The sequence below is a fragment of the Colossoma macropomum genome, unplaced genomic scaffold (assembly GCF_904425465.1).
Source record: "Colossoma macropomum unplaced genomic scaffold, Colossoma_macropomum, whole genome shotgun sequence".
Taxonomy (NCBI): Eukaryota; Metazoa; Chordata; class Actinopteri; order Characiformes; family Serrasalmidae; genus Colossoma; species Colossoma macropomum.
In genome coordinates this window covers 12161569-12189261 of record NW_023494786.1, presented here as the reverse complement: position 1 = coordinate 12189261, position 27693 = coordinate 12161569, and the positions used below count along the sequence as shown (strand labels likewise).

Here is a 27693-nt window from a genome sequence, read left to right as displayed (position 1 = left end):
ATTAGAGGCATAAAATTGTTTCATTTAGAATTAATCTGTTGTGAGGTTAGAGATTTACGCTGCTAACTGAAATGCTAAATCATATTGCTCCAAGACTCACAGCTTTACAGACAGTCCAAGATGGAAAACAGGACAATAACATTGAAATACCTGACCCCTAAAACTGCATACAAACCACTACAATAAGACAGTGTTGGTGGTTTTACCTTGGATGTGGCACCTGGACTAGAGGCCCCTGGAGGGTTTGGTGGTCTGTGCTGCAGCAGGTCTAGACGTGGGGGCACTGGGGGCAAAGAAGCTTGAGGAGCCATTGACAGTGGGGAAGGTGGTCTCTCGACCTGTGAAAAACCAAACAACTTTCTCAACTTCTGTTCTTTGAAAAATTGGCCATAAAGTAGTAGAACAGGTCTCAACATGAAAATGTATAAGAGGATATTTGCAAGTTTATTCAAACACATTTTTTCTTCCCTCTAGCATTTGACAGATTAAAATATCCAGATTCAAAGCCAGAATGCTGAACATCAAATATGTAAAAAAGATATTTTAACTTTGACAGAGAATAGATGAAAATTAGATCAATATCTCATGTAAAACCAGACAAGAAGGAGCAGCCACAGCATCTGAAATGCATCATAATACATAGAGCAAACCAGGCAACCAGGACTTGTGTATTTCTGGCCAGAAACTTGCAGGCTAACTTTGTTCTTGGTAGGGTCTGGTAGTTCTTGTATGGAAGCCTAAATAAATCATAAATTCAATAAATCACACTTTAACTGTGTATAAATCTCTTCTTAACTAAAGCTTAGTGTGTTACGTTAGCCTTTAGGCCATTGTTACTGTGGCCTAATCTAGACCCTTTCCAACATCCACCATAGGCTGATTACACACCCCTTTACCATCACTGCACACCTGTACTTTAAATTCTTTAACTATTTATCTATTTGAATGCAGCTATTAGGACATGTACAACAAAATAAGAGAAAGCACTGAATGTAAGACAAATCTGATTTATTTGTGCACACTTTGAATTTCATGGACAACAGCTTTTTGACACTTAAACTGGAATTGCAACAATTTTTTTTTTTTAAATAGTGCATAAATAAATGAGATGCACACACAGTCATTCAGAGTGGCATCATGTGAAATGCTTCAGTATAGAGAAACGCAAACCACCACAAACCAATCTGACTCTGACTGAATTATGCATACATTTTGAAAAACAGGTGGAATTCCTCTATAAATCGTCCAGCCACAGGGACATCATGGTGAATCAGCTCGAGCCTAAACCAGACTGAGGACATCACTGATAAAGATAAAATAGCTCCCCTGCAGGGGTCAGACTGCACTTCACTTACTTTACTACAAGCCAGCTTGCTCATCATGAGGTGCGGGTCTTCTAGACGGTCATCATCGTCGTCATCATAGCTAGGAGAGGGTGCCCCCTCTGCTCCAGACATGCCCCTGCAGCCCCCATACGAACCCCCGCTGTTGTCTTTTGGGTCAAAAGGGTCGACCACGATGGGTTCGGTGCCCTTGATCTCACAGCGGCAGAAAGGGCAGCCCTGACCTTCTGACTCCTGTGGACAGAGGTGAGAGACTGTGAGCGAATGAGGCAGGATGAAGACGTAACTTCAGCTTTTCATGTGGTACTGGCTCACCTGCCATGCAGTGAGGCAGGACGTGCACATGAGGTGGCCACACGGCTCAATCTTCACGTCTTTGTCATTCTCTGCACAGATCTTGCACAGCTGGAAGGTGGAGCCCATTTCGCAGTACAGCTCATATTGCTCCTGAAGAAGATAATGAGAGAGTGAGCACACGTAATTTCACACAATTGCACAGCAGTAATATCAAAGCAAGCTGAAGGTAGAGTGCCACTGACCTGTGTGACTTTGATATGGTCTTGCGGTGAAGGCTCACAGAGCCCTGTGAGGTCGGGGTTCTGAGTCCGGCCATCTGGGAACAAATAGCTGTACGACAGAGATGCTGTTCTTAGAACTGAGGTATTTCTAGTGCAAGGCAGCTAATACCACTCAAATGGATATTTATAATAAAAACTGACAGTGAACTACTCAAGATTCAAGATCTTGCCGCAGAATAAGAGACAATGGTAGTACCTGGAGTGGATGTGTACACCCTAACCACTGAACAAGAACCTTTAAGCCAGGGGTTCTCAATCCTGGTCCTGGAGCTCTACCACTCTGCAGAGTTTAGCTCCAACCCAAATCTAATACACGTGATCCTGGTAATGAAGGCTTCAGGGACATCTAAACGTTAGAGGCAGGTGTGTTGGATCTGAACTCTCTAGGGTGGTAGATCTCCAGGACCAGGACTGGGCACCTCTGTTCTAAGCTCTCCTCTAAACAAATTAAGATAATTAGCAATGCTTCATATAAGCAAGTAAGTAAGTAGTGATGGGCATTTTGAATTAAAACCCAACCATCTGAAGCTGGTTTGATATCAGAAGTATTGCAGTACTAAATTGAAACATTTAAAGTCTTTTGTGTGTGCACCAAAGAGATCTTAAAACATTGCAAGAGCATAATGCACAACTCTCTAGCGGCTTTTCGTGTGAGGCTGGTATAAAAGTCTACATTGATTGAGGAAAGAAGCATATTACAAGCGGCACGCTGCTTCGAATCTATAATGCACTTCAAGCATGCATGAAATTTATACTGCGCTTTAATCACAGCACATTTATTAACAGAAACAGTGCTGGGCTGTGTTGCAAATTACCTTCATTTGACAAAGCCTGCACCAAATATTCTCTCCATCTTCACTGAGACCAAAGTATTGCCACATTTGGCTTCATTTGGAAATACACTGGAAATCATACTGCACTCAAACAAACTAATGTCTCATGTTCAACAGGAAAGAGTAACTGACATATCAGAACGTTTGTGTGAATATTCCACAAATGTGAGTGTTTTGACCGTGCTATGAAAGATGCAAACAAAAGTCAGTTTAAATCCCAAGATTTAGATGAGACAGACTATGTATTAGGATATTTATTGTATTTGGAGGATTACTGTAAGGGGATTACACCATGATTAGTCGACTGCCTAAACGTGATAACCGGGACTATATACTAAACTTCTCAGCTTGTTGGTGGTGACAATCGTAACTGTGTCTGAACAAACTTACAATCCTTCCCGGAAGCCGTCGATGAGAGCCTGGAAGAGGGGCTTGTTGTGGGGAATGGTCTGTAGGATATTTCCATCAGCAGTAACATAGCCGATAGCCCACTGGCCCAGTCGTGTACAGCTCAGTCTGAAAATGTAGCTACAGTGCAGAACAAAGCAATGTTACTTTGCAGTACTGAACAAAACATCAGTGTTTCTGCATCCACAAATAACAGAGGCACAGACAATACTGGTATCTGCTGTTTCTTTTTACGGTACAGATGTCTGTCACGGAACGACTGCCTCAACCTACGACGACTAATACAGCACGCTCTAATGAATATGTAAGTGTCTGGCTGCATTACAGGTCGTCTTATGATGGCTTCTACTTGCCGGAATGGTTGTGACATCATGGGTGTTCTACAATACAACTATTGATGGTAGGTACCAAGCTGTTCTGCGATCCACTTGGAGCATGAGGCTTTTCTGACTGACCGTGAATCGCCCCTGTGTGCCTCTGTCACTGCTTGTTTGGAAATAGCTACTAACGATTATCTAAGTGTGCTTGTGTCATGAATGGCCATTCGGATGGGGCCGTGGTTGCGTGCGAATATATAGTAGGCATCTTATCCAAAAGGACAATGAATGTAGGCCCTATTGTTATGCATAGCCCTTGTGTAGGAGAGAGGCCAAAGAGCCTTGACAGCTTTGATTATAAAGTAGCTGTATGTAATTCTCTGTGTGCCTGTACACACGTAGGTGTGTAGTGGGTGTTTTACCTGCCAGGCTTGTGGATGAACTTCTGTAGGCGAGCCTTGACCTCATCATAGGTGAGAAAGGCCATGTATCCTGGATGAGTCACTGCCAGGCTGTTCCAGTTCCGCAGCAGGGATGACCACGGCTGCATAGCACAGACAAACATACACATACAGTCAGTTGAAAGAAAAAGAAATAAATACAAATAAAAGCATATTCTCCAGTGAACTGGGCTGTAATATCCATATCGATGCCCATAAGCAGAGCCTGGAGTGTGAATGAATCACACCGTACAGTACTTCTGCCAGTTAGCCTGATGAAACCCTCAAGCCTGTGTTTAAAAATACAGTGCTACAGACTGGAACAGGTGGACGTGTAATTGGAAGATGAGGCTATTTTATGAATGTGAAAGCACAGGTAAAAAGTCAAACAGACTGAATCATTTCCCAATAAACCCACAACAGGTGTGCCAAAACAATGAGCTTTTATACTTCGATCTCTTCTAAAATTACAGAGTTGTATTTACTGGCTGTGGCACAGACAAACAGAAGGGCTCAATCCCTTTTTAAAATGAATTGCAGTCCTGTTTTCATTTCATAATAGCTGATTTTGAAGAGCCAGGGAAATAGACAATTAAGCCATAAGTATAACGATGAATCAGACATCACGCAGTTCTGAGGTACATCCAAATACTACAAGAACGGTTTCGAACACACTCCCCTTCAGTGTGTCAAAGAAATTTCAAAGAAAAACATAAGCGGTTAAGAATTTTTCTCTTCCAATTTAAATTCTAATTGACCAGACATCCACTTGAGTGACATCACTTCACTAGGATTTCATTGTCATGGTCATGATTATAATATTAGAAGACACTTTCTTCTAACACACCTCATTTTTGTTGCCAGTATATAAACAGAATAAGAATAGCACAGTGAACTCTGCTATCAACACTGCCATGATTAGTTTTTTTTTTTCAAGTTAAAAGTTGAGCAGAACTGAACTTCACTGCGTTGGTCAGATCATTTACATCACGCTCACCAATGTTGCTATGCTTCTTGCCATTGATTTTCACTGCCTCTCATTCGAAATGAATGACTTTCAGCTGTCTTGTTACTTTTGTCACCGCAGGTTGCCACATGCACATCAACAGCTATTTTTACCCAATCACTTCTCAGAACGGACGCCTACAGGAAAACTATGACAGGATGTTAATATTCATAAGCTGTTCATTGTGTCAAACATTAGGCTAAATGAGAATTCATAAAAAATGTCATTGCACTTCTTACCACTGTTCCTAAATCCTCGAAAGCTTTAGCTTTTCAGGGTTCTTTGTAAACATATGTTTAATATACAACAAGCTCAATGATGCCAAGAAAAACAATTTCTTGTCACTGGAATGTAACTACAAATATCTGACATCTTTGAAACATGTTAACTTCTGAAGTCCTGAAACATTAATCAAAGACTTTCTTATTAAGCCCTCTCTGTACTGATGTAATCAGCTGCAATAGGCTTGTGAGACTGTGTGAAATATACTAGTATATTTGATATTATGTACCAAATACACCAAATGTACCATTGATTATGCCCCTAGACATCAGTCAAACTGGGAGAGGGACTTAATAGGCATTAGCATGTTTTCAGCATGGCAGGTAATGCTGTATCACAAAAGAGGAGCCTGCTGAAGTCAGAAAGAAAACAAACACGCTGGTCAGAAACATGTAAGGTAACTTCCTTTGGTTTGGTAGTTCTTGCTATAGGTATAAATAGCTTACTGCATTACGTATGCCTACAAACTAATGTTACTGCAGCCTATTATTGTTATCAGTCTTATCTAACAGCGCTGCTATAAGCTCAGCTTCAAAATCATTTGCATGCACATGCATGGTTTATGAGAGAAGACTACAGCTCAACCACGGTGAGATGTGCAGCCTTGTGCTGCAATAAAATGATGTTTTGTTGCCCTGTTCTGAAGTCAGACAATATATTAGAGTAGGTCTAAGTCGTAGATGGCACGCTTCTGACATTTAATCAGACCTAATCAGTTAGCTTTTTTTTTTTTAGGTCCTTCAAAAGTCTCGCGTTTTCTTTAAGCAAATGAGTTAATTTAGCACCTCAACTCTACACAGACGTAACAGTTGATCATCTGGATCATAGAACAGATGTTACCAAGAATTCAAATCCAAAACAAACAAATCCAAGAACACCTAAACCCAACAGTTCTTCACAGATAGAAGAGCAGAGTGTCCTGCTGTCCTTTATCCTAATTTAGATTTACCTTAATGCAAAATCCCTGTTCCAAAACAGATATAAACTTATAGGTCAGTTTAGGTAAAATATTGTATGGATCTATGGACTGAATCATCCAAAAGGGCTGCCCCCACCAAGTGCATTCTGATGCAACGCAGACGTGGGCAAAAGGAGGACGAATCAAAGGAAACTTGAGTTGAATAAAAACGAAGTGGAGGCAGGTCACTGGCACAGAGAAGCACGCTCGCTGTCCCAACAGGCAGGTTCATTCAGATGCAGATGAGAAGCATGACCTTGCTGTGCGGAGCTTCATCAAAGAGCACACAGGCTCTCTGTAAACAGCCTGACTATTTCTGGCTGATGGTGAGGCCAAATAAAGAGGCGGTGCAGTGCTCCAAGGCACGACTCAGGGCCAGCCACACACCGTCGGCTGCACCACACGTTAACCGATCTAATGCTCAAATTGAGGATGCACTAGGATGTTGGTACGGTATCAGTAACGAACTGTGTGGCAATTAGGGTAGAACTTTGGACCAGAGGACTAGACTAACCTAGGTGTACTGCAGCCCTTGATATGAAGATCTCAATCAAGTTAGACACTGATTTCTAGGGCTGTCACAATTGCTAATATTAGTAAAATTTACCTTTTATTTAAGTCATTAACATGTAAACAAAGTAATTCACAGTGGTTTATTATGAAATGCACCACTCTGGAGAAAGCTACTGAATGAGAATTGTTCACAGTGGTGACAGGAAACAGATTTCTGATGTTTCGTGCCTGTTTCAGGTCTTTAAAAATACCTCACAGACAGTTAATACTTTAAATGCTAACAAATACACTGCCTAATGCCTGACATTTCTGAGATAATGTTCTGGCCTAAATCTTTGAAATCTTTGATGCATGGTTTGCTACTGTTGCCTTTTTTAAAAAATTGATTACACAATGCACCGGTAGATCAGTAGATTACTCCTTTACTAACTGAGAGTAATAACAAAACACATCAACTACAGTCATTTGCTGTATATTACAAAATACCAAGGTAGGTCTGAGATTTCTGCAAGCCGGAGATGAGGCACCAATCTGAATCATAGCAGCTTCAGAAAGAGCCCCTCCTTCTTCCCAAATTAGCCTTGCTGCACATGGATTTGAAGAAAGCTGCTTAATTAAAGGGCAGATATGATATGTAATGTTAGCCTGCCTCTGTGATGTCTCTTTTAGAGCACTCAGCATAATGAGCCAATTACTTACACAGGAACATGTGCCTCCAAATGCTCCTCTCTGAGCAGTTACACTGCTTCATGAGGCAGCAGAGAGAGACAGATCGAGAGAGAAAGATGCTCCTGAGCAGTGAGACAGAATAATGGAGCAAATCCCTGAACTGCTGCAACTGTAGCAGTATTAATAGATCTGAAGGTCTGGCAACTGTATGTTACAGAGGATGCACTATGAAACCAGCAAATAACTTATCAAATAGGAAGCAATTTTATTGCATGTAGTGGTTTATATATTGGTTCATTTTATTGTGACAGTACTGAAAGCTTGCAAAGGCAGAGAATGTCAGGCAGCCTTATTGAGGGACTTTTGTTTCAAATTACTGCACTTTGTAGATGCTTCGTCTGTTCACTTTAAAATCACTGAAATGACACACCAGTAGACTGTGACCAGTGCTAGAAAGAAAAGCGCAGGCTAGAAAGACTTTCATCACTAGTGTTCCACACATGGATTAAGCCTCATCCTGTTTTACAATACAATGACATTGGTTATTTTCCAGGGAGTCCTATAAAAGGGTTTTTCATCCCTTTTATGCGAATTTAAATGATGTGCATAAAAAGCCTGGATGGAAAAGACCAGAAATGTGGGCTCTTGTCTCATGCCTTAAGGTGGCAATCGTGCAATGTTATCTTTGGAATTTTGCACAATAGACTACTTAATGGAAACACTAAAAGATTAACATAAAGATTAACATATCACATTTTCTTGTGCCAACTTTTTAGAAATTCACTTGAAATTTCAGAAATGGTTGAATGGAAACCCCAGCATAGATTAAGGTTTACTCTGCATCTTTAGGTTTTTGCTGTCACTCTGATCTTTTATCAGTGCTTACAGTGATGGCTATCAATCAGATCCACTCATTCAGTGCGATGAAATTTCACAGAAATCTTTGTGTAACTAGATTACCAGAAAAGTGCACTTGCTCAAAGAAGCTAGAATTAGAATGTGATGGCAGCACCACACAATGTCAAGACTGTCCTGCAGTCAAAAAAATGGTCAATGTTGAACATTTACTTCCACAGAGAGCAGACACAATGGAGGAAGTCTATGCTTAGAGCTGAGAGACTGCACCTGAAAGAGCCTGGTGAAGATGTCAAACTCAAAGACAGAGATGTAGTCATTGCAGGTAAGGTCAATGGTGGACTTCAGGGCCATGGCCTCTAAGCCTGAGCTGATAGGGTGGAATTCATGCAGTGCCTGTCGAAAGAGCTTCCACTGCACAATGGTCCTGCACAGAAAAGCAGGTCACAAAGAAAGCAGAAGTTCAAAATCTTCAACAATTACTCATATTATACTAATCAGCTGAAAGTTTGAACACACTACTCACTTGTCCCCAAATGATCTTCTCCAGAACTCTGCTGCATCTGCCTTGGTGATTCTGAAGTTATCCCCTTGGAACAGGCCATTGGGGAAGATGGCTTTGAGCTCTGCCAGCATATGGCTGAATATCAGAGACAGTTTGGTCAGGTTCCGTCTGAAAGAAAGGCACGCAAAAGAAGAGAGAGTCAACAATCAAAAGTCAGTTACAATAAGAACATGATATTAAACATTTATCTGCGGAATGGAAAGATTAAGGAAGTGACACTTCTTGTCACATGTTCTAGAGGCTGTTTGACAAAGGGGGTGAAAACACAACAACAAAAGGTTTTTCAACAATTGGTTCCTCCATGTTGGTTTGGGTGCTGGAGAAGAGTAGATAATGCTGTTCATATCACAACCTCTTCACACCACTTTTACCTCTTCCTCCAGCAGCTCTTTACATTGTGTGAACATGTCATGATGAAAGAAATGACAAACCAGAGCAGATCTATTTGGGCTTTCTTAAAGACTTGACAGGCAAAAAAGTATTAATTATTCCTAACATCAGCTGGCTGCTCAGCAAGTACCACATATTGACCTTCTACACAACATTTTAGCAAGATCTACCAAATGCCATGATCAGTTCCATATATTACTTGAACACTCATTTGGACATCCTAGTAAACACTGAGGAATAAAAGAGACAAGGCCTTCAAAATATACATGATGAGGCTATATCAGTGATATGTATTGTTAGTTTCCTGCTATCCAGGAAAGTTAAAAGTAGCAGACTACAGCATTTTCACTCTCAAATGTGGTTATTTCCAGCATACCAGTAATGTTTGGGCTTTGTGTCTATTCTAATTTGAAGCCTTTAAAATGTATTTTACCTGGATGCCTGTGTTCACATTTACTGTAAAAATTTCATTAACAGCATGCAACGTCCTCAGCATGTGCACAATCCACTCCCATACCATCTTTCTTTCACAAAGACCTACATCTCCAGGGTAAATACCACAGTTTGTTTTTTTTTCCTGGCCATACTGTGTTATTTCTGCGCAGTAGCAGCATGCACACATGAATGAGTGGCAGATTTTGCCAATTCTTTTGAACAGTACGTAAATTGGGTTCAAAATGCACCCACAGCTCGTTTGTCATATGCAAAAATGTAAAACTCACTGATAAAACAAAGTTTCACAGAAACTTTCAGCTTTGCCAGCCAATCAAGATCAAACCGATCAAGATGTGCAAAATGATGCAGCATGATTAGGGAACATGTATATCACTTTACCACTGTGTGAAGTGCTGAAAGTTTGGATGACGCATGATTCTGTCTTTTACTCCTCAGTGCTGATGAGGATCTGAATGGTGCGATTTACATAACTGATTGTGATCTTTGGAAAATTCTGCAAAAATCTAAAGTAGAAACTCATTGTGTAGTACTGACTGAAACACTGGTGGATGTCACACAATGCCTTTAACGGAAGTTAATTTGCACCAACTTGTGCTATGAGCCAACTGCACAATGCACAGAGAATTTTGCTGCCACCACATTAAAAGGACAGCAGCAGTAGCTTTGAAGGATTTACCACACAGCACTGACAAAAAAATCCTAGGGGAAACACCAGAAGTCAAGCATGTTTTTTCTTCCCTCCATCCTATAAAATTTCCATTTTGAGATACAAGGTTTTTGCAATGATGAGATGGTGATGTAGCCACTCCCTCTGTGGAGGTGAAGGTACTCATGGAAAAGGGCACGGAAGCAAGGAAGGAGCATGCTAAGCCTGTACGAGCAGGGAGGGAGGTGGAGGCTACTGCATGCCTGCTGCATTTTTCTGATTCCACTGGCCCTGGGCACATGAGCCCAGGCAAGGCAGGGAGCCCGGCAGGCGGAGGAAGGGGAAAGAAAGCCATGATTTACAGGGCAGCACAGTGGGGGATTGTGCGAGCTCTCCGGCCTGGAAAATTGACATGCACAAGAGAGAGTGCGAGTGTGGCAGCACCGCAGTTGCCTCCAAACGAAACTCCTCGCTCTTACTTGCACACTCTTTGCCTTTGCCTCTCTCTCTCTCTCTCTCTCTCTCTCTGAGTATTGGCAAGAAGGCACACGTGAGCAAGAGAAATCAGAAAACAGCGTGGGTAAAAAAGTTCTCACAGGCTGTCATGCCAAATTAGGAGAGAAATGGCTCTCTTTGCAAATGGCTTTACAGATAAGTCCTAAAGTAAGGATGTGTCATCTTTTGCTTCGCTACTCTTGGAAGGCCTCCATCTTTCACCTCCCCCCCATCCTCATGCAATTCAGAGCCTCTCTCAAGGCCTACTAATCCCCTTCCCACTCTGCCTGATGAATGTGAAATGAAAGTGCAAAAGAGCATCCCCTTTATCAGAGTCGCCGAAATTGCAGCCGGAGCTCCTTGCAAGAGAAAAAAAAAGATAAAAAAAAATGGCGCTCTCAAAGCCTATGCTTAGTAAGTCATTCATCTAGAACCGTGAGAGGAGGGAGCAAGAGCCCATTTGCAGCACACATTTGTTGTTTGTGAAAGCTTGGTGCAGAAAGGTGGCAACATGCCCTCAGAAGAGGCCAGCTGTGCAAGACAGCATGCATGGCAGAGACATTAGTATATGATACAGTGGAAGAAAGATTGCACAGTAAGTACAGCACAGATGCAAAGTTCTAGATGATCTGCAGTACAAAGGCTGCTAATTTGCACAGTGAGGTCCAACCAATTCGAAAACCTGTTTCATCAATGTGGATTTTAACATGCTAAAATTTTCAGAATATTGGTAATATAATTCCTTATGGTCACAAATGACAGCTTTCAGTGTTTTACTAAATTATACAAATGTCAGTTGTTACATTTTTAAAAGTCTTACAAAATCTAAATAATATAAATAATCCTAGCATTCTTAATTGTTTTGTCATTTCAGTGAATTAGCTCTGTATTTAAAGGGAACTTCTGATACATACGTTTTTGGTATTGGTGTAATATTAGGTTAGGGTTGGATGCATTTCACATTTTTTAAAGATTATCAGTTCAACCTGTATTGTAGTAAAAGTGAGTTACTCATTACTGCCACTTTAAAAGACTGAAGACTGGTGTAAGTGCACCAAAGCTTTCAAATCCTCACAAACAAGCCACTCTCTTCATATTACAGAAGTTTGCTCATTACACCAAGTCCACTTAAATATCAGTGTTTTATCACCAGTATTTTTGCTGATACATAAATCCATGTAATCTTCACTACTTACCTTTATACAGGCCCTAACAGAGTGTTTCAATGCCAAAGGCTGTTTTCACACCAAGTTTATTTGCTAAAGTCCGCACCAGAGTTTGGGTTATTGTGACACTGCATCTTTCATTGGGTTTGGTTGGGTTGACATTGCCATGGCACCAAACAATCTTTCCACCAGCTTATCACAGCATAAAATACAGATTCATCCCACAAATATTTTCTTGATAACTGAATGTATTATCGTGACCATAATGGTTGTATAAAAATAAAAACCTTTACATCCACATGTATCACAATGAGCGCGGCAAGGCCGCCCCCTGTAACCACGTCAAGTGCCAGCTTAACTTTCCTTGCTGCACCATGCATGCCCGCGCCTCTCACTATCCTACAATCCCACGCACATTTTTTGCTACTCCCAGCTGAAAATGAATGGGGACAAAATTTCAGACAGCAAATTCGCAAGTAGCGGAAACTGTAAGAAGACAACCACACGCAAACAGACCTGAATCCAGAACTTTAGCTCCAAATTCAACCAGCAGACAGATATCATGAATACACCTAATGTGTAAAAGTTTCATAATATCTTCAACTATTCTTAGCCAACCAAACCAGCCCTGAATCAGCATCCAGGAAGTCCTCTACAGCATGGAGATGTCAAAGCAGTGCACAGTTCCACTGCAGTCAGCTAGTACTTACACAGATCTCTCTCAGAACTTCTACTGATGTATCTGACTAGAGTTACTTTTGTCATGGTCTAGTTTCCTGGATCTATAAACATACACCCCCTGAAAGTGGGACTCTGGCAGAAGTCGTTAGCTTAGCTGCTAAGCTAGCACAGCTAACGATATACAGAGCTCCTTCCATCCTCTGGGATTCCTGCCAACACTCTCCACAGTGAAACTCCTTTTCTGCATTTTCCTTTGCTGCATATGTGACCTATATAGCATATGTATATAGCCTCCTCTGGTTTGCCATAAAGATGTAGCTGAAAGCTGGACAGTTTTAGAACATAGACTACAACACTATGTTTAATTTTAACACTCCATGCCAGTTAGGAGGGGCATGTTTGAAAGTTTTTTTTTTTTGGCAAAGCTTGTTACATTTGTGGTGTATGGTGATGGTTTCCTCCTTAGCCACAGAAGAGGAGGTCTGTCTTTGTTTATATTGTTCTGGGGTGAAAACAGCAGCCTTATCAACTACAGACTATAACTATTACAATTTATCAGCTTTCATTTAAAGCCAAAACGGTACTTTGCAATGAATTACAGCATTCTTGGAGTGGCGTCACAACCTAAATGCCGATTATGCCCCCACTCTGATCATAATGTAACCTGCTACTGATATCTAAAGGATAACCTAACATGTTATGTGAAATATGCACAGGAATTTTTTGATGATTGGATGTTTTGTAAAGGCATACATTGCTATACTAGTATATACAATTGAGTATTAAGGATATTAATTGTTTCCACTTTTAAACTACCAAGTTGTAACTTGGAGTTTCTAATGAAGCTTCAGAGCATTTCATAGTTTTAGTACAAATACTGCTTAGACTGTAGCATGGACTACTGCACCACAGAAAAGAGAAATTTAAGGATGAAGGTGAGAAACTCACAGAATCATGTATACATACCTGGCATGTTTGACTTTTTTAACAGTAAATTATTTATAAATCTATGAACCAATGGCCAAGTGAGTCCTGAATTTAAGTTTAGTTGAATTTACTAAATAAAGATCATCATAACATAAAGTAACCTTTATTTCTCTAAGAAAATCTGTAAAACCTATTTTGGCTAGAAATTCTATCCATTCAGACACAGCAGGAAGTTAAATGTGTTGGCCTTTTTTTTATGATTCATATCCCTCAACAACTCCAATCAAATCACTGCTTCACCCACAAAAATCAAAAGACATTCTTTAGACTCCATACTGAGGTACAGTCATGCGAGACTAGCATGTTTCTGGTGTACTTGTGGCCCCCACACTATTGTTTTTATGACTAAGTATTAACACACAAGCCATTGTCCCTCCTCCTTTTCTCCACGCTAGTCCCTTGGCTAGTCAGCCTTTCCTCATCATTACCCTGCTTATGGGCCAAGTCTTCCCTAGATACTGCGCTTTTGTAAGCTTCCCTCCTCTTTTGGCCCGACCTTTGACCTGCAGCTGGCTGCTCCCTTCCTGTTTCCTGTTTTCCATGATAAAACAGCCAGGCCAACGAGAGAGCGAGAGAGAGAGAAAGAAAAAGAGAAAAAGAGAGAGAGAGAGAGAGAGATGGCAGACAATCAAAGAGCCCTTTAGCCTAGGAACACCCCGCCTATTTCTATGAAACCTAAACAAAATTCACAAAAATGAAAGGGTCACTTTCTAATGTTGCATTTCAATAGTTGTGCAACCGTGTACAATCGGCCAAAAACCTCAAATTTCCGTTTTGACATTCAGCATTTCCCAACATTGGACAACCAAGGCGTTCTCTACATGAAGGTGACTCGGTGAATGAATCCTACAAGGACAGAAATGCTCAGTGGGTGACAGCAGATAATTTGAGGGCTGCACAATTTTCAGTCCCACTAGGACTCCGCAGGCCTTATTTTGTGATTGTTGTAGGCCAAAATACTTGATTCTGCAGCTGTTTTTCTCCGTATTTACAACAGTATTCGCACTTTATTTAGGGGAGGAGGCAAGGGGGAGGTTTCAATTAAACTCAAGAAATTTATGATGACTGTAAGCCTGATATTTCTTCAAATTGTTTTAAAGGCAGCCTAGTTAGTTCCTAATAAAAACAAGAAAGGAACAAATTGAAAATTAAGTGTGACAAATGAGAACATACAGGCTCGAGATTTAAATATTTTAACGTTTTAAATTATCAGTCTTATTTACTGCAATGAGGTACTGAAACTACTTGTACATCAAACAAGTATTCAAGAAACATGGAAAAAAAGTAAATTAACATGCTCTCAAACTTTTGGTAAAACCTCCAATAGCACTGAACTGAACTGGGCATAGGCGATAGCTAAAAATGATCATCGTGAAACTGTCTTATTGTGAAATTTCACGTCTGCGCTGACCACCAGGCACACAATGTGCTGCACAAAAATAGCAGACTTACAATAACTGAACCCACTTACATGATTTGCATGTTTAATGCGGAAACAATGCTGTGATGGGACAAAACTGTGAGCCCTTGCAAATATTACAAGGGTTTTAGTTGAACCTGCGTGAATTTTTGGTTGCAAATTCCTGGAGGAACTAAATTAAAATGAAAATTAGGCCTACACAACATGGAACTACTCCATACCGTCATTACATATATACAAAAGGGAAAGCTTTTCTGTAGGAGTATTGCAAGTATAGGGGATGTAGCTGCTGCACATAAGCTGGACAAGATGTTATTGAACAGCCTACAATGGTCTGCCCAATTAAACATACTGCAATCATATTTGCAATCGTATTTGTGTCTATGGTAGATACAGCAACTGCAATACACTGAAGAACCCTTAAAGTAACCTTGATAAAGATCTTACTCCATTATTTTAAGCATATGAATGTCTGTTGGATAACATGCAATGAATGCAAAAAATAAAAAATAAAACGGGTTTCAAAGGCCAGTATCACAATAACAATTAACAAACACAACCCATTTGCATTTCACCGTCGTGCCTCTAATGAGCTCAAGTGGAAATTTTTGTGGATTCATCAAACTGCCCACTTTGTGTTCGGTGGTTGGTCTAACTGTGAAAGCTGCTAGCACTAAATTAATTACAGACTTATGCACAGAGCTAACTGCAGAGTCTATCACCACCAATATGATTACAGTATGTTTAATTAGGGAGGCCATTGTAGGCTATTCAGTAACACAGAGTCTGGCTGATGTGCAGCAGCTACATTCCCTTCGCCTTACAATGCTCATACAGAAAAGCTCTTCCTTTTATGAAAATGCACCCAAGTCATCAGCTAAGTTTCCTGGGCTTCTTTTTCAACACAGTCATCACTATACAAATTTAACTCTCCGGAACTGGCTTCACACCAGATCTCTGTCAGGAAACAGCAGTGGCAGCAGCCGCACAGTCTAGTGCACACACACGTTCACACCATAATGAAGTATCTGAGTCGTCTTGGGTCCACCACCTTGCATCTATGTCTTTTTATTTCCCCCCCTTGCACCAAAATATACCCTCCATTCGCTGCAGGTGTGCATTCTTTAGGTTATTTCATCATGAAAAACTTGCAGTAATCTTCAAAAGGAAATGAATATTTTGGTCAACTTCCATTTTTGCTTAATCCTCAAAACTCAGACCACAAAAGCCCAGTTTCAGAGGAAAACACAAATGGAAACTTGAACAAACCATGTATTTTTGCCATGTCTTCAGGGCAAACAAGGAAGTGCACAACTGTGCTGTAGTTTTGTCTGCAAGTGCACTCAAGAGGCCATAAATAAACATGATGTTGCACTCTAAGTGTGCATGCAACTCTCCTCTGGGCCGGGCCAGGCTCACTGCAGGGCAACGTGCAGGGCAGTGTAACTTAAGCTGAAACTGAGCCCTTGGAAGTGTTGAGGCCCAGTCACACAGAAAGTGTTTCTAGTGCGTTTTTTAATAGCTCATCTGACAGAACAGATATGATTCCATTTTACACAAGCTCACATTCACTTGATGTGGTGTTGATGCGTTACATCCAGTGTGAATACAGGGTTCCATCCAAAAAACATACAGCTGACTAGTAGCAGCATGGGTATGAACGGCCTTAAAGCACAGTGAGAAACTGAGTCATTAAAGGAATAGTTTGACTAAAAACCTAATTAACATCATTTATCGTTTATCTCAGATGCAGTCGATCAGTCAAGACTTGTTTGGTGTCTGATACGTGCTTCTTTAGTTCACTAGGTGATATGCTACGCTAATGTGGCTAACAAACACTTGGACTGTCACCAAACTCACGGCCACAAACATCTCTTAATCCGCTCAAAACCCACAGATGACGTTTAGGACATATGATGACCAATTTTAGTCTATAAAAACAAAATTAAGCTTCTCCGCATAAATGAATGGTGGGACGGTTACCGTAAGTAAGCAGAACCACTTATATCTCAGTACACTACGTGGTATCATTCAACCAAAGGCGGGGCTACATTTATTCCTATAAAAACCGACAGCACGAATAGCAACTTGGCAGAGAAGCTACATTTTTGTTCTGGGAAGATCAAAACAACGTGTGATTACAATTTCGACGACCACATTTCAGCCATATATGTCTGAACTTGTGTATATGCCTGAGGAAACTCGTCAGCTGGATGCTGGACTCACTATTCACTCACTGGACATACCTGCAGCAGAAAGTGTGCTTAACTGTGGAAAGTGCCAGGTGATTCTAACAGAGGTGGAATGTCTCTGCTGTGAGGAAATTGGAGCTATAAATTTCAGCGCTTAAACAAATCACTGAAGATGGCTAAAAGAGAGATTATTTATTTATTTATTTATTCATTCATTCATTCAACATTTTTTCAATCTATGTAAAGCAGTGCTATTCAAGCATGTTGGCTGCATATTGTATGACAGGAGTATGACAAGTGAGCACAAAATAGAAAATGAACCCAGAGAAAAAGTAATCCACTCAAACACATATCAGGTGAAAAACAATTACTGCACACACAGAGTTTTTGATTAGGGTGAAGCTGGATTTTTATTCACCGGCATCTTATTCTAAATTTCTGCTCTGCCTTAGAAGGTGCAGCGGTTACATTCTCATCTCTACAGGCACTAGGATGTAACTGGAGCACCACTTGAGGTGAAACAGAAAATTCGAATTAGCAGCTGTTTATAGTAGCCGACAATCTCTCGCTGTAAACTAGGAAAACACACGTCAGATATCAGAAACGTCTTGGCTTTTTGACTGCAGCTGGGGGAGGGTGATTAATCACGTTATTATGATTTTTTGCCAAACTATTCCTGTAAGTAGCTCAATTATTTTGGTTATATGTGATCTTAAGAACAACGTGGCTTATTAGGCATCAAATTCTAGATGCAACCTAATGAAGGGTGGTCCTACTGTGTGGTAAAGTCTTAAAAAGGTACTTTAAAATAACAGTCTAGTCTTTTGCACCTGCTGTCTGTCTGAACAAAGTGGACTATTTAAAACAGGCTTAACTAGTGGTGTTATGATGTGCAGGATGCATGTGTGTGCATGGGTCTGTACTGTCTTTGTCTTTTTGTTCTATTATAGGGCGCTATTCTGGTAACATCTGACTGGCTGCAGCTGGGGTTGTGCCACTATTTGAGGAGCAAGAGAACAGCATGGAGATGTTGGCTGCTCCACTTGCGCACCTGTGCCATTTGCCCCTCTGTCCACCGACCAGACCAAACAGAGTCCTCAGAGTGCAGACAGCTCATGTTGTGTTTTAGCTTCATGATAGATGATGAGACTAATAAAGAAAGCAATGTAAATTCCACATGTATGGGGTAAGTGTCCCCCTTGAGCTTTTGTATACAGATTTTTAGCTCTGGTGGCAGTGTTAGTTTGTCAATGAAAATTCTGACCATAAGAATTTGCTGCCAACCTTTTATTTTATGACTAAACTGTAACGACAACGTGTGCCAGTTGCCCGACTGCTGCGAGAGAGGGTGGGAAGGCGGTTCCTGACCCTCACACACCACCAAAAGCTGCAAGTGACAGCAAGAGGAGGATGTCAGCCGCGAGAGAGGGTGGGAAAACGACGACAGCGACGTGAGGCATGAAGATGGCGCCTGAGTCCCGAACCCCAGGAGGGAGAGCGAGAGGGACAGAGCAGCAGCAAGAGCAGAAAAGGACTCTGCTGAAAAGCTCATACATGAGAAGAAGGACTCAGTCTAGCGCAGAAGCCACTGAAAAGTGGTGAGTTTTGTTTGTGGGTTTTTGTTTCTGCTTTGTGAACGAAAATTAAAGTAAAATGCTTGTTGCGACTGTGTCTCTGGCCTCAAGCATCCTTCCTCCTATTGGGGTAGCACACAGTGTGATACATAACGTTAAAGAAAAAACACTGACAACAAAAATTATGAGGAAATCTCGTTATTCATTATGCCCTGGCGACTAAAGACTAGACAAAATAGCTGCCTCTGTTTGGGCAGACAACCTAGATCACAGTAGCCATCTCAAAGCACTGATTGTTTTCCTTTTTAGCCAAACATTTACATAAATTTGCAAGTGCAAGTACAAATTCTAACTGCCACCATGCATCTGTCTCATTGAATGATCTGAATGACATTTCAGATCATTCAGTTTTTCCTGCTTGGTGCATGTACACACAACTGTGAGCACGTTAACCTTGTCAGAGCCTACTAATAAATCTAGCCAGCTTAAAAAGCTGAACAAAACTTTTAGCTGGCCTCAAAAATGATGAGTGCCTCATCCTCACCAGTGACCCATTCGGTGGAAAAAAAGAGATGATCTGTGAGCACATTTCTCTTATATTCAAACTGAAAGAAAGATTGAGCGTTTCATTGCCAAAGAGAATGGAGCGTCATGTGGATTTAAGATGGGCAGGAAAAATAATCAATTTGAAAAGACATACGTTACATGCCCTCTCGCAGCGTCTGCCAAGGTAAATATAAATGTATGTTGACTGATTTGATGACATTATGGAAATGTAACGTTACATGTCATAGTGACTGCTCTGGCTTTAAAAGCGGTGACACTCACCTCAGAGTGGTGCTAACTTTCTCACTCCGTTTAGCCAGATTTCATAAGCTACTCACAGATAACATCAGCGACTGCCATCATGGTATTTGTGTAGGACAGCACATGTACTGTTTAAGTGGAGAACTGGGGCTAAAATTTACTTTATATTTTTGAAGTAGAATTACTGTAAACTGACAAAAACAGGTTTTGCACAGTTAAACTGGTGTTTGATAGGTGTTTTGATGCCCTATTAACAATAATGTAATTAAAATGGGCAGGCAGTTAAATTTGATGGGTATTTCAATGCCCTAATAAAAAAAATGAAATGGTGGGAAAAAGTATAAATGTGTGTTGTAGATATATGCAGATAATAAACATAACCTGTGAAGGAAATATGATTGTACTGCACTTCTATTAAACCTTAAGCATTCATTTTTATAAGATATATGAAAGACATATGCCAATAACAATTTCAGCGTAGATAACTAAACACACAGTTGAAGGTATGCTTAGTGTTCATGGAATTTATAGCCAGGAGAAACATGCTTCTGCAAAATCAATTACAGTATCATGAAACTGTCTGAAATTAAAACACTGTGTAAAATTAGACTCTAATTAAAACTGAGTTCCACTGTCTAAATTTGGCTAAAACAAAAAACAAAACAAAACAGTTACTAAAATCTGACTTTAAATCAATGACAACTTTTCAGTAAACGACTAAGACTAAACTAAATTTAAAATTCTTGTCAAAAGAAACACTGTGTGGCAGCTGGGTTGGCACTGTGTTTTTTTATGCCTAGATTTGATGTTGTAACAAGTGCTGCAGTATTCTTCTGAAGCACTTCACATGGCAAACAAACATACTTTGCTAGTGTAGTTAACTCAAAAACATGACAACGTAATGCTTGTGAGCCGACTACACTAGTATTTCACTTAGGAACAGATATACCAAGCTGACCATCGACCTTCAGATGGGGTCAGGGTGTTGGTGGCCAAGAGTCACCCATAGTTTGTGCGGTGGTTTTAGTTGGCCCTTGACAGTACCATACAGTATAATTAAACATCATAAATGTCAGCTGTTGGTCATTGGAGAGCTGAGAATCAGCTCACAAGGAGAGAAATGAAAGACAACAAAAGTGAGCAAATGGCACTCTCAAGAGAACCTTTAAGGAGAACAGCTTCAATTTTCAACAACAGTACGAATAGCAAAGCTTGATAAATATGGATAGGCCATTTAACTGTTTTTGCTGTTCTAGGTACTTGAATACTCTTATGCTAAAGAGAAAATGTGAGGTTTTACACACCTATTTTTCAACCATATGATTAGGCCCTAGGTTGAAACAAGCCATTTTCCCTTGCTCATGAATAATTTGGCAAGTTCTGCTCTGATTTGCTAGTTTACAGTGAGGCACCGTGATGGCTCACGCAGAGAAGCAAGATGTCGAAATAGACACAGGCAGGAAAATAAAATGAACCTCTGTGTATGTAATCTAGACCAGCATACTACTTGGTTAGCTACGCTAGTTACTTGGAGCTCGCTAGTAGCTAACGTTACCTATACTAGCTACTTGCTTTCAATCTCGACAACAACACAAAGTAAGTTAAAGTTGTTAGTTCACTACCAAATCTTCAATTTAGGATGATCTCAATTCAAGCTACTGTCACTCTCTTCAAACACTGAGTGAAGCCTGTTCAATATTGTCCAATGTTTGAGAAACTGTCCAGAGTAAAATATGCAGAGCAAATTTAACACCTTTGAATTGAAGTTGGCTTCCTATTCACTGGTTTGTTTTGCAAATTTTCCATTCCACCTTAAACTGTGCCGCAGTTACAAGCTGGTGCCTGTACAAGCTGCAGCATTTAAGGTGGAATGGAACATTCGATTAAGCTGGTGAACAGGAAGCCAACTTCAGCCTTGTTTGAAGATGAACATCATCCACACCTGCAGACAGTTTGGTTCCTTGGGAAAGGTATGAAAAGTGCCGACACCCCTTCACAGCCTTGTAGACCACAATTTCAGCAAAGAGTTTGGCATTTCTATTGCTGTCGCTCCACTGTTGCAGTCTCCTGCTGGGCTGGAACATGAGCTGTAAATATTAATGAGTTAAGACTTGTATGTAATGGTTTAGGATTTTGGAATTTGCCCTCTTTGCAAATGCAGAACTTGTATGTGAAGGAGGAGACAGTGTTTCAGGTTCACACTATGTTATTCAACTATTCAGTTTTCCATTCTTTGTCACCTTTTAATAGACTTAATTAAAAAAAGAAGACGCTTCTAAGATATTCAAATATTATTTTTTTTTGCTTTGTATGTTGCAGTCAGTTTTACAGATCAGTGCCAGTTCCCACTATATAGAGACATGTCGTGCAGGTGCAGTAAGTACACGTGATGGCTGAGTGCAAATTTTCATAGAAGATGAGAGTTGATGGTGACAAAAAGCAAATCAACAGTTGGTGCGGTTGTCAACCTTGTCACGTTAGTGTGTTCTGGTCCTTCCCAGACTCAAACATCGCTTGTAAGTATGTATTGCAATCGAAACTGCATTCACAGATCTCTAACGACTTATCCAACCATTCCCACCATGTTCCCCAACATCTAAAATACTGCAACTGCTTTTGGGGGGGTTGTTTGTTTGCCCATGCTATGTGAAGCGACCTTGGCTTTGTGAAAGGCGCTATATAAATGTAACTTATTATTATTATTATTTTTATTTAAAAAATGTGACTGCCATCTGCATCTTCTTTTTTGCATTGTCTGTGGTAATGCCACATGATAAGAGAAGAAGCTCAGCCTGAAATGGGTGCTTTTTAATCTGAAATCTTCAGCATGTGTCAGAAGTCTCATTACCTCTTTCAGTAAACTCAAAGGTAAATTCACAGAATGTGCCATGTAACAGGATGTTGAGAACGCATGCGCAGTACAAGTGCTGCACCTTCACCACAACAAACATTTATGACAATTAAGCTGGAGTCTAAACTGAAGGAAACCACAATATCAAGTTTGCCACACAAAGGAGCACTGAAAAGTCAGTTACACCACAGGACAGTACAACATCTACATTTTGCTATCTGGTGGTTCGTTTCCGTATCACTGCAACTGATCCATTCATACAGAGCTATGACGTACAAGATAAAATGAGCTGATAGTCAAACTTAATGGAGAGATTGCTAGGGACAGATTTGTGGCACCCTGTGTGCATTTATAGGAAACTAGTCACACATGGTCAAGACCATTGTGCTCTAAATTTAGCACCTGGCACAATGGCCCTCTTGAAATAGAGTCTAAATGCACAAAACCAGGACACAGGCATGCACTAAATATGGCATGTTTCAAAGGAATTTAGTCCGGTGCAAAACACAAATGATCATTTGCAACTTCAAGAGGACAGCTGTCGGCGACAAACCTCTGAACAAAAAACAAAAGAGCCTCAGAGAACTGAGAGTCAATTCCTTGGGTATATAATGGACTGAGAGAGAACAATCAAACTACCGCAAATCCCCCACAGGTTCTTGGTACGTATGCAGCATAATCTGCATAATGCTGGAGGGCAACGTAGCAGGGTGGGCCACTGGTTCTGTGCTCCTAAGACTGGACAGAGTGGAAGTCACCTCTGTTCTCAGCAGTACTAAAGTAAGATCATGGAAAAGAGGGGTGAGATGACTTTGTTGCAAGAATGATTGATTTGTTAAGAGAGAACAGTGAAACAGAAGTAACTATAGAGGCAGGTTAACTATGAACATCCGCGTTGGCCTTTTCGTTATTGTACATTCACAGACAGCGTGTAAATGATAAGACAGCTTGTCTTATATAGATGGGTTTCCAAAACCATTTTGGTAAGTTAGCCGTCACAAGATTGTAACGCTAGTCAACAGCTGTGTTCAACGTATATTTCATACTGTTTGTAAATTCTTGTTGACTCAATAATAAAATGCCATTTCATAGTTGACTGTCTTTCATTTGTATATTAAAATAATACTGTGTAAAATATTAGCTAACAATAGTTGACTATCAGTAACTGCTAGGCAGCAGGTCTATGAATGCCTGGCTAAGTTTCATTACCTAACCCTACTCATTACGTAACTAGCTGAAGTTAAACAGACAAGTCTTACCGTGGCGAATATTTATAGGTAGAGCTCTACATAAAACTGTAGATAGAATATACTGATCAGCTAAATCACACAAAGCTGAAGTGAGCGTCTTATTTGCTAACGTCATGGTTGAATTTTCCAGTTCCACCTTAAATGGTATAGCAGTTACTCTTCATTTATTCAAATTTCCAGACAATTATGTACAAGTTATTAATTTGCCAGTGTCAGAAAAAAGCAGAAAAAATATTCACACATGAAAGAAAATTACACAGAACCCTCAACAGCAAAATATATCAAATTAGTTTTTTAAACACATCTTCAGTCTCAGAGGCTGATGCTTTTTGCTTCTCGCAATCCAAGTAATCCCCAACAAATTCAGTGATGCTGAGGTCTGGACTCTGGGGAGGTCAGCGCATTGTAATGTTTGATTTGCAGTTTTTTGTTCTGTTTTGTCTACTCCCTTTTCTCAGAAACGGCTTTTTGACAACTACACATCCTTTCAGACTCAGTGTTTAGTTGTCTTCTCACAGTGGAAGGATGGGCAGAAACACTTGTGGATTTTTTTTTTTTTAGATATGAATCAAGAGTGGAGCTTGACTTTTTCCTGTCTGTCAAAGACAAAATCTTGATGGACTGTTTTAAACTTAGCCTACCAGATTTTGCACAGCAGGGAGTCACATATTCCATTTCAATCCCTTTTAATAAATTTATGAACACCAATTTGGAAAACTCTGATTTTTTCCTTTTATTTTCCTTTGACATTTCGCCTCCTTATGCAAGTGTATTATATTTGACCTTCTCAAAAATATCTCCTAAAAATGACCATTTTGACTGTATATTAAACAAACAAACGGTCTCTGACTTTCGCACAGTTCTGTACATTGTTTTATTGCATCACTCTTTGTTTATGTGCCAGGGCAAGAGTAAAGCCAAAGTGGTATAATCCTTTAGCTTGGAATGCAACACATACCACGACATTCCAGGACTGGATGATAAGGCTTGGAAAAAGCTGAACACAATTTTGAGTATGGGCTGAACACAGGAACAAACTGGTTAACTTCTGCGCAACCTAATGATGAAACAACAGAACTGCCATATACTGGGAGACTGCAGACACAGCTAGTCTGATCAAGACCAGTTCTGGATGGCCTGTTTAAAAGGAACTTGAAGTGAAGCTGTTAACAGGAAGTGCAGTGTCCGTGTAAGACAGTGTGACTAGTATATCAAGCGTTAGTCACAGATTCACACACTACACAAGCACGCCGCCCCCTCAACCACATTCATCTAAGCTTTTGCATGTAACTGTGCTTAAACAGATGTCAAAGAGGGTGTTTATGGGCTCTCGTGGTTTTGCGCTAGGTAGTCTATTCGAGAAGTAGAGAAAATGTTTATTGATGTAATTATAACGTAAAGTTTTAGTCATCAGCGTGTCCTATTCAAAAAAACCTATCAGCTCTTGGGCTAAAGATTGCGAAGTCAATGTACTGGAACAAACGTACAATCAGCTTTCTTAACGTAACAGCAAACAAAGGATAAACTAGTCCAACCATCATACTGTCATTTCTAAATGCTATTTGTTTTTCTAAAAAAATGTAAGATATAAAACAAAGATATAAATACAAACCGATACAAGATAAACTATTAGGACACAGTAGGAATGTGCGCAGACCTAGCCTTCTTTGTTGGCACACAGAGAAGTCAACTAGAGCAAAGTCATGTGTTACTATGGAAACACAGAACTTGAGCATACTTTGAGGAACCGAAAATCAAGACCTTTAATAACTGAACCCGAAAGTTTTCTAGCAAACTCTTTTGCAATAATACCAAATTTGGCAACGAGTCAATGTTTTAACAATGTTGTAGGACAAAATATTATACCTCGATTAACAAATATATATGTATATATATATATACACACACACACACACACACACACACACACACACACACACACACAATATACACACACACACACACAGAGTGTGGTGTGTGAGAAAAGTGATTTGTGACTCAGTCATAGTGAAGTATGCATGTAATAAGATTTAATTATGCAGTTAGATCAACTGTTTAGACTCTGCTGGCTCCCACATTGAACAATGACTAAGAGTAAGCACACTTATAGTCACAGTGAGCATTTCTGAAGAACCAAGTAGGAATTACAGCTCCTTCTGTATGTAACACACCCAATTTACTGCTACGTTGCCCTCCAGTTGCATTTAAGTGGTATATCTGTTGTACTGACCGCACAGCAGACTTCAACAAGGCAAGACCTGCTCAATATGTAAACATAGTATGTACCAACACACACTCATATTTCTTATTTCAGGAAAAAAAAAAAGAACACTTTTTCAAAAGAGCTCATATTCTAAGGAAACAAGCTGGATGCAAACCACATCAAGCAATATCCTGAACATGACAGTATCCTGAATATGCTGGTGATTGACAGAAAGCCAGATGTGGTGGTGGAGAATAAAGGGTTCTAGGGAATAATTCACAGCTTCAGTTATGACTATACACTTCCCTTTAAGGACACATTTACCAAATTGTTGAAAGTACTAGGAGACATTTGAGGAGGTGCAAAGTGCCATCAAAAACATCAACAGCAAAGATCACTCCCAGCTGCACTGAATGCGAGTGAGAAATGAGGTCAATTCAGCACCATGCTACTGAGGAGTATCCAACATTTGCAGAGATGTTGAAATTCCTCTCAGCAACACCACTGGTGCTATGCATGGTGCCAGTATGGTTAATGGTGCTAAACTACTAGGGGAGAAACCAAGGCTGTCTTGGACCCAGTCTCTTGTTTCTAAGGTCTTTATCTTGTCTTGGACTTCATTGTATTTGTACTCAAAGTTGTCTTGGTCTCAGCCACTGGACTCACCAAGTTTAGTCTCCGGTGGCAACCAGAGCTAACTACCACTTGAAAGAAATAAATAAATAAACAAACAAATAAATAAATAAATAAATATTTTTTATTAAGAGCATCTGTTCATGTTTGATTCACCCAGCTGGAACACCAAGAAACTCTGTCTGCTGATGCACAATTGTCTTCCAAAAAACTGAGAAATCCTCCCCACATCTGACTAAATTTAGAAATGAATCAGTTCGAGCCATATTCTAGACTTACAACCCATCCCACATTTGTGTTCATAAGCAGAAGGAGGTTGTTATTTGAATTTGATGGAGTTACTTTTGTACATACAGTTTTGCTTTTTAGGCCTCAAAAAGGACTTGATTTGTTTGGGCTTCACTCTCATTTGAACCTGAATTAGTCTTGCCCCCCCTTTAGACTCGGACTTGACTCAATCTTGACTACTCAAGGTCTTGGACTGGCAGTCTTCACTAGAACCCTAGGAGAAACAGTACCCTCCCTGTTCACTTGCCGGTTATGATCAATTTACAAAGAAGTCCAGAGCATTAAAAAAAGCTATTGGGGCTGCTAAGCGCCTTGTAGGATGTTAAAAACAAAGGGTAGCCTACAAACTGAGAGACAAACAACAAATACACATGCAAACTCTGATACTCTGATCGAGATCTAACCAGAAGATGGAACAGCACACTATGTGATAATTATACAACTTCAACACTTCCTTCACCTGTGAAGAGGCTGTTGAAGTTTATCTAAAGTGCTGCCTTCAAATCAGTTGGTGTGCTGGCTTTCCACCACATTGCTGAAGAAAAGCTGCTGAGGGGGGTGTATTTTCTCAGACAGGATCTTTCCTCCGCTCTGAAGCCAAGGTAGAAAAAAAAACCGAATTTCTCTGTTCTTTTTCTATTTCACGTGCATGCTAAAAAGCCTAAAAAACCTAGACTGTAGAAGGGAGGAGTCTCAGTAGCAACATGGCGCTCTCACAGACCAAGCAGATCACCCCTACCACTTATTTGACTTACTGCTTGTCTTCAGAAGCAGTGGTGCAGAAGAGAGTAGAGAAAAGAGAAAAGAAACACAAGGCCCAAAAGTTTGTGGTTTTGAGAACAACTAAAGACGACTGGTTCTATACAGACTTTCAAAAAACCTACATA

At 40.2% G+C, this 27693-nt stretch overlaps 1 protein-coding gene across 1 annotated transcript in view; it reads right to left on the bottom strand.

Moving 5' to 3' along the window:
- The window catches only part of cbl (Cbl proto-oncogene, E3 ubiquitin protein ligase), a 48535-nt gene that overhangs the window by 9203 nt on the left and 11639 nt on the right, over positions 1-27693 (bottom strand). Inside the window, exons 3-10 of the mRNA XM_036560910.1 lie at positions 8729-8875; positions 8473-8629; positions 3902-4023; positions 3145-3282; positions 1883-1970; positions 1659-1790; positions 1356-1577; positions 207-338 (exon numbers count right to left, since the gene is read on the bottom strand). Of these exons, the coding sequence (XP_036416803.1) occupies positions 207-338; positions 1356-1577; positions 1659-1790; positions 1883-1970; positions 3145-3282; positions 3902-4023; positions 8473-8629; positions 8729-8875 (1138 nt within the window). The remainder of the gene's footprint in view (positions 1-206; positions 339-1355; positions 1578-1658; positions 1791-1882; positions 1971-3144; positions 3283-3901; positions 4024-8472; positions 8630-8728; positions 8876-27693) is intronic.